General features: G+C 40.8%; 1 protein-coding gene across 1 annotated transcript in view; it reads left to right on the forward strand.

The window, feature by feature from the left end:
• Plscr1 (phospholipid scramblase 1) overlaps positions 1–2,987 on the forward strand; it is a 12,240-nt gene extending 9,253 nt beyond the window's left edge. Inside the window, exons 6-7 of the mRNA XM_035444525.1 lie at positions 1,772–1,933; positions 2,928–2,987. Of these exons, the coding sequence (XP_035300416.1) occupies positions 1,772–1,933; positions 2,928–2,987 (222 nt within the window). The remainder of the gene's footprint in view (positions 1–1,771; positions 1,934–2,927) is intronic.
• Positions 2,988–8,362: the final 5,375 nt, after the last annotated feature.

Below are 8,362 nucleotides of genomic sequence, written 5' to 3' on the forward strand. Positions count from 1 at the left end.
GGACCCCCAACCATGAAATTATTTCACTGGTACCTCATAACTATAATTTTGCTGCTATTATGAATCATAATATAAATATGGGACCTCCATAGGGGTCATGACCCACAGGTTGAGAAATGATTGGCCTAAAGCAGCCACATGACCTCTGCAGCCTTCTTCTCACTTTCTCAAGGGAAAGATTAATCAAGAATAAGATCTTCTCAGAGAGACACCCATTCCCATAACTTTCATCATAAAGTATTATCATATTTTTCTACTTTATTAATGTCTTTTATAAAACATTTAGATTTCTTGATTGATACAATAAACAGGGGAACAGGAATGTAGGAATGGTAAACCACTTTGTACTTTGCTAAACACTGTTTGCATCTCCAGTCCTTTATCAGTCTTGGTCTTTATGGGCCTTTATGGCTGACTGTAAATGCTTATGACAGCTATTGCACATAAAGTGCTAAGAAAATACAAAAGAGAATTTGTTTTAGGCCAGCTTATCAAAATGTCATATCTGATGCAACTATAATGGTTCATGACTTCAAATCAACATTACCGTGTTTACATCATGGCCTCTAGTTCAGCTGAGTTTCTGTGCATTGATGGGAGCTCATATTTATGGCTCTATCTTGGATCAGGAAGTAACCTGCCATCTGCTCAAGGAAAGTGAGTCATAGGACTGTACCCACAGCAGCTCAATGGGTGATACTGCTCATTGATGAGCATCCAGGCCAACCAAGTTAGCCATGGTAAACACTCAAGCCATGTGCTACACCCTATCATCAAATTAGACATATAATAAAACCTAATTCTCAAGGAAGAGAAAGAATACTATGCCTACTGTGGATGTGGACTGAAAGTACTATTCTATGAGCAACAGTTTGTGATTTCATTCATATTAGAAGTAAGCATCAACACATTTAAGGTACCATCCTCCTCCAGCCACCAAGATGTTGACTACCTCTGAATGTCCCCATGTTGACTTGGTGGATCCTGTCTGAGGCAAGGGCTTTAAAAGGAGGCTGTTCCCCCCTTTGATGCCTTTTGCAGGTTTGGAAAGGACACATTTATCTCTTCCTCCTTTGGCTCAAGCTTATGTGTACAAACTTTGGTGATCATCTACTTGCCCTATGTGGAGTGGCTTTAGATTGTGCCCTACCTGTTCTACTGTAAAATGGGGCCCTGCGCTTTGCTCCCACAGAGTCCCCAAATAAGAAGGTTTCCACATTGGAAATCTGGTTTCATATACTATCCTTCTTGTATTCTTTACACCCCACTAGTTATAAAGTCTTACTCCATCTCTGCCCTAGGAAACTTCCATGGAGTTTCTTGTTGGTCCCTTCCACCCACCAGCTTGTCTTTCCTGGCTTTTGCATTTCATGAGTCCCCCACGGTCTACTGCCCATGGGTGGCAATGAGCCTCTACCACATTTCAACTGTCAAGACTACAAGAAAGCTACGTTTCTTGAAGCAGCATTTGAACAGTAGTTGTAATTATTTTCCCAATGGTTCTAGAAAGTACCAGTGAAGAATTAAACTTTTGGTATTGAAATTTTTGTTTTGCCTTAAGTATAAGAATTTATATTTTCTGTCTCAGCAGAAACCAAAAATGTTATTCTTGTCAGTGTACAATTAATACTTATAGGGACCTACTTAAACATGTTGGTGTTTAACAGTTTATGTAATTTAATGCAATATTTGTTTCATTGAATTGTGACTTTGAAAGTATGTTTGCCATTTAGTTTTTAGAAATATTTATGACTTTATTTTTGCTATGCAGCTCAAGTCTTTAAATGAAGAAACTGTAGTTGGCAAAATTTCCAAGCAGTGGTCTGGTTTAGTGAAAGAGGCCTTCACAGATGCAGATAACTTTGGGATCCAGTTCCCGCTAGACCTTGATGTGAAGATGAAGGCTGTGATGCTTGGAGCGTGTTTCCTCATAGTAAGTGTTCCTGCTAATCCTCTTTATCAGTGCCTTTCTTAGTGTCATTCTGAAATCATTTTGTATTCCAAAATTGTGTATTCCAAAATGGCTTATGAAATGGACATGTTTTTATATCAGTACTCACAGTTCAACTTGATCTGAAATTCTATTTAACATGACACTTGACACACACAGTCTAGTCCAGTTGATTGAGGAGGCCATGTTTGCCCATAAGACAAAGGTCTTGGGGCTTAGAGTTATTCTAAGGCACAAAATTGGTACTTTGGGGAAGATGGCAGCTTTTTAGGCACAAAGTAGGTCTTGAAGAATTTAATTAACTTGTTCATTTAAAATTAGACAAAATTTTTAGAAATCCAACTTTACAAAGATAAACCCTGGTGGCTCTGGGCTAAATCCTGGTGACTTAAAAGGAATTGGCACTGCAATTGTTCAAGCCAAGCGATCAGCAAATGATTAGAAGGGGAGAGGGAAATAAAAGAGATCCAAGAAATAAAGTCTCTACGATTTGATAGAAATCACAGAGGAAATGTCAGGTTTGACCCTCATAGGGCAAAACAGTCTGGGGAGCCAGTAAGCCTGTTCATAGGAGAGCTGCTGGCCCAAGGCCAGTGAACTCCGTCAGTGATGCTTTCTGACTAAGAAGGCTGCATCAGCCCCAAGTCAAAAGCTGAGTTGCCAAACTCTTGTCACTAGAAACATTCCATTCCTAGAAAGGACTAGCAAAAGTTACAGAAGCAAGATAAAAATGATTTCAAGGGGGATATGAAAAAGTGGCATCTGGAGAATTAATTTATGAGGACGTTAGTGAGACTGATACTGAACGAACGGAGCCAAGGGAGAAGGGTTGAATTGATTGCTATTAAAATGGGAAGGGGAAGGCAGTGTTTTCCCATTGTTCTTATGCTGCTTAGTTTTTAACTTGCCTTTGTATGTGGGCATTGTTCTCTGTTTTGTTGTTGAAAACTCTACTGTTTTTTTTCTTCTTCTTCAGGATTTCATGTTTTTTGAAAGAACTGGAAACGAGGACCAAAGAGCAGGAGTATGGCAGTAGTTGCTTGAGCTTCCACAAGAGACTTAAGGACGACATTCTGATGGACACTATCTGAAAGGAACACACATGGCTTTTTCCTGTACTGAAATAACTATGTCGATCAACCTATGAAGCCTATACTTCTGTTGTACAGCTGTGCTTTCAAATTATAGTTTACTTTCTGTACTTCTGTCATGCATTTGTTTTTATGCATCCCTAAAGTGTTCACTGTGAATTAGTGAGAGATTATATGAATTTTTACACATAGAAATGACCTTGTCTAAGAAAAATGCTTTGGCTCGCAATCTGATTTATTTTTTATTTTATATAAATTTAAATATCATTGTAATTTACTATGAAATTACATATAAATGTAATTATAATTTACACAAAAGATCTATGTTATTTTATAAATACTATCTATTTAAAATCTTTAAAATATTCTCCTGTTTACCTTAGTGTTAATTATTACTCAATATAGTCATTAGTAAGGAAACAGTAAATGTGTTTCTTTCTCTCTTTAGAAAATCAGTATAGTTATATAAATCTACTTATATATTTTTCATACTAATAATACATTTATAACATATTAAAGTAATATAATTCAATATAATATTATAATGGTACTGTGGGGGGGGGCTTTGGGGGACAGGGTCTCAGGATGTAGCCCTGGCTAGCCTGGACCTTGCTATATAGATCTGGCTCTTTGAACTCACAGAGATTCTCCTGCTTCTGCCCCAAGGCTTGTACCACCACACCCCACCTGATAAGACTTGTATTGACAACTTTTAAGTGGTTTCCATGAATAAAGGAATTCATGATTTTCTGCTAAAGGAAGACTCATTTTAAAAACTCAAAATTTTTCTGGTGTCACAATGTTGCAACTATTTTCTCATAAAATGTTTAGTTCCTGTAATTCTAATATTTCTAGAATAATCAGTTACTGCTCAGATGTCAAGTAAATGGAACATATATAAACCTCATCAATTATTGACTACAACAACAGTCAAATACCTCAAATAAAAACTTACCTATCTAACTTTTGGCTTGTTCTTGGTAGGTCCAAAGTGGACCGCCTAATGGTAGTGCTATGGCAATGTTCCAAGCAACACTCTGATCTCAGCTAAGGCTGAACTCTGGCTGGGTAGACAGAAAGATTGCTAGTGGATTCGGAGAACTTGAAGGTCTCATTCCTTAGAAATCTTGTGACCAGCATGCATTTTGCTTGACAGGAAAAGCAATTACTTCTCTTACCCGCCCCCTCAGTGGTCACATAGTTCCTGATTAAAGCAAAGGAGCCTGTAAATGATCAAAGTCCCCATCGAGTTCCTAGGCTCTTAGGTTTCCCTTGCCCCTCTGCCCTGTTCTACCTCCCAGGCTGTTCTGTCTCACATGCCTGCCCCTGCTGCTACCTTTGCCCTTAAACTGGCAAGGCTCATTCTGTCATCATTTGCTGTTCCAATTACTCAGAGACAGACCCATCAGCTGACTTCTTCAATAGACCTTCTTTTACCTATCCACAGAGGGATCTAGTTGCATGGTTTCACTGCACCCTAGCTAACAGTTTCCCCCATCTCTGGGGTGCTGAGGGTGGAACCCAGGGCCTTTTGGAGAGCTAAGCCCTCTACCAATTCAACTACATCCTTGGCTATGGCTTTTATTTTTAAATGAAGCATGGCCTGTCTTTAGTTAAGGGCACAACTTACTCTTTATGGAGTAAAGTCTCTACCATTGCTACAGACTAGTGTTACCATCGAGGGGTCTTGATGGGGTTCATTTCCTATGCCAGTTAAAGAATTAAGAGGCAGGAAAAATCTCAAGCTTGAGAAGTAGCCATAGAGAAAGCTCAAACACAGCAGACAGCATGGGCATTTGAAGAGGGGCTGTTACTGGGAGTAAGAAAAACACAAGGTTGGAGCAGACAGAGGAAAAGATCCTCCAAAAAGCATGGAGTGGAGGGCGGTGCTCAGGAAGCCAAAACCCCACTCTCTTCTCAAGGGCTGGGTTTTTTAAGTCTTTGAAGAGTAGTCCTGCCCTAATTAAGGGTTCAGTTTGAAGACAGACAAGGAGGACTGATTGGCCCATAGCTGCTTTGTAAACAAGGCCTGAGCAGGTTTTGAACTTGTTGAGCAAGTTCATCAGCAGGGGTGCCTAAGGACAGTGTGAATCCCACCAGTGGAGAATAAGACCACTATGATAATTGAAAACAAATTTGAAGCAAGCTTTAATTAAATACCAGCCAGGTGAATGGTTTCTGGCCATCACGTTCATCCCTGGTTTTCCAGAAAAATGGCCACTGTTTGCACTGTTTGCTGTGGCTTAAGTATTTCCTATCAGTTCCAATCAGGGGCAAGCATCCATCCTGAATATGTCCTTCCCATAAACCCACACTTGGTCAAGCACATCCAGTGCCATGGGTCAAACTTGTTTAGGTAGTAGAAACATGTGGCTTGTTATCTCCCATAAACAATAGCCTCTAGCATTTCAGGCACTATCTGTCGGTGGGCAGGTGGCTTGCTTGGAGATCAGAGGCATCTTTCTGTTATATGGATGTCTAAGGCATGGTAGTTAAAACTTAAAATGTAACTTCGGCTCTGACCGTAAGAGAAAAAGGCCACTAGCCCCTTGCTTTAAGCTGCCAGCTTTTTGTCTTGGGTCAGGAGGGTGAAAATGAAAATAGCCTTTTGGAAGTTTGCTGTCTTTATTATGTAGCCATGTCCTTACTTCCTTTCTGCCTATCAGGGAATCTACCTCCTAGTCCCTCTCTAAAATTTTTATCTGTTTAGAATTCTGTAGTCATTTTGTGTGGAGGAGTCAAGGGAGGTAGGAAAAACAGCCCACGATTACTTTGAGTAAAAGATGAACTTAAGAAATAAGGTCTGTGATGGTTAACAATTACGTTTAAAGTTTATACTCACTATGGTTGAGAGAGCAATAAAGTAAAAAAAAAAAAGTCTCTAACATGTTTGTGGTAGAATATTTTCTTAAGGTTTGTGACTTGCTTATGCTGCATTTGTTTAACTCTGTGAAGCTGTGATTCTTTGTCTGTCTAAAATACCTGATGGTCTAATAAAGAGCCAAATGGCTGCCCAATAGCAAGGCAGGAGCAAGGATAGGTGGGATTGGCAGGTAGACAGTATAAATAAAAGGAGAAACAAGGAGGGATAGGAGCAGCAAGAGAACAAGGAGAGGAGGACTGCAGGGGCCAGCCACCCAGCCACCCCCATAGAGAAAGAAGTAAAGTAAGATATACAGAAGAAAGATAAAGTCCAAAGGTAAAAGGTAGACAGGTTAAGGTAAGAAAGTCTGGCTAGCGGGGCGTTGGTGGTGCACGCTTTTAATCCCAGCACTCTGGAGGCAGAGGCAGGCAGATCTCTGTGAGTTCAAGGCCAGCCTGGTCTCCAGTGCGAGTGCCAGGATAGGCTCCAATGCTACACAGAGAAACCCTGTTTCTAACTCCTCTTCCCACCCCCCACCCCCCACCCCCCAAAAAAAAGCTGGCTAGCAACAAGCCAAGCTAAAGCCCCACATTCAAAAGTAACAAGACTCATTCTGTGATTTATTTGGGCCCTGGGTGGTGGGCCCCTGGGAAAGCCAAAAGAGTAAAAAACACATGTAAGTCTCTATCTTGTACAAGCTGTGTGTACCCTAGCAGCCCACTCTCCCCACATCAACGCCTGCAGACATTGAAGTGTTCTTTTTTTAAGACATTTTTAAATTTTTTATATATTTGAATTACAAACAAGATTGAATTACATGACGATCCCAGTTCCCTTCTCCCTCCCTTCCTCCTCTACCACCCCCCCAACTAAAATCCTACCCATCATATGTCCTTTCTTCTAATCTACACCTGACTCAGAATTTCTGCTTCCTCATGACCTCTGCATCCTTCCTTTTCTTCCCTTCTCACTCTCGTAGCTTCCTCCCCCCTCTTCCCATGTTCTCAATTTGCTCAGGGGATGGTGACCCTTTCCCCTTCTCCAGGGGACAAAGTTTGTCTCTTTTAGGGTCTTCCTTGTTTACTAGTTTCTCTGGCAGTGTGGATTGTAGGATGGTAATCCCTTACTATATGTCTAAAATCCACATATGAGTGAGTACATATCATGTTTGCCTTTTTGTGATAGGGTTACCTCGCTCAGAATGGTTTCTTCTATATCCCTCCATTTTCCTGCAAATTTCAAGATTCCATTGTTTTTTCTGCTGAGTAGTACTCCATTGTGTAAATGTACCACATTTTCTCTATCCATTCTTTGGTTGAGGGGCATCTAGGCTGCTTCCAGTTTCTGGCTATTACAGATAGTGCTGCTATGAACATGGTTGAACAGATGTCTTTGTTGTATGAATGTGCTTCTTTTGGGTATATGCCTAGGAATGGAATTGCTGGATCTTGTGGTAGACTCATTCCCATTTTCTTGAGGAGTCACCATACTGATTTCCAAAGTGGCTGTACAAGTTGGCACTCCCACCAGCAGAGGAGGAGTGTTCCTCTTTCCCCATATCCTCTCCAGCATAAACTGTCATTGGTGTTTTTGATTTTAGCCATTCTGAAGAGTGTTCTTAAAGTGACTGATCTTGTGAAATTTGCTGTTCTAGCAAGATAGTAGGTCATAGTGAAGAAAAAAAATTAAAAAAGACTGCTCCTAATTATGTTTATTGTAGATAAGAGGGAGAGCTTAAGCCAGAGGCAGAGGCATCTGCTGAGTCCATAGTGAACAGGGATAGACTGAGCTGGGCTATGTGAAGAGAAGGGGAAGGGGAAAGATGATTGCCAACCAAGAGGGGCATTCTGGGCCAAGAGACTGGTGAGGAGAAAAAGGGTAAACCAAAAAATGGGCCATGTAATCAAAATGGTTGGATTATATGGAGAAGGGCAGCTCAGCTCACAGGCTGGCGAAGTCTTAGGGTAGTGGGCTGGGTATGCCAGCCATACTCTGAAGGACAGAGAGCAAACCTTGTGGCCAACATCTGTTTTGATATGTTACTAGAACCTCAGTTCTTTGTCCTTGTTTGAGACCCAACAATAAGACAATTCTGGAGTTGAGATTTCTGACCTAGGGAAAGAGCAGCTCCTAGGAGAGTGCAGCTGTTTGGGTTTATGACCCCCTGGGGAGTGCATTCCAAGAGCTGGGGTTTACAATCTCTGATTATGGGTGTTAATTCAAGATGTTGACATAATCATGCCTGGGAGTATGCAGGACAAAGAGTAAAATGGGTATCAGTGCTAATACACTCAGAAATATGTGTATAGGCTATATTCGTAAAGTCTACAATTTTTCATATTTCTGGACTCTTCAATGACAAAAACACCCTAAGGAAAAATAGCATTGGCTGGAGCTTTGAGGACTACCGGGATAAATCCTCAAACTCTCCCATACCCACACAAACAAACCAAGAAA

Source organism: Cricetulus griseus, chromosome 4, assembly GCF_003668045.3.
Source record: "Cricetulus griseus strain 17A/GY chromosome 4, alternate assembly CriGri-PICRH-1.0, whole genome shotgun sequence".
Classification (NCBI taxonomy): domain Eukaryota; kingdom Metazoa; phylum Chordata; class Mammalia; order Rodentia; family Cricetidae; genus Cricetulus; species Cricetulus griseus.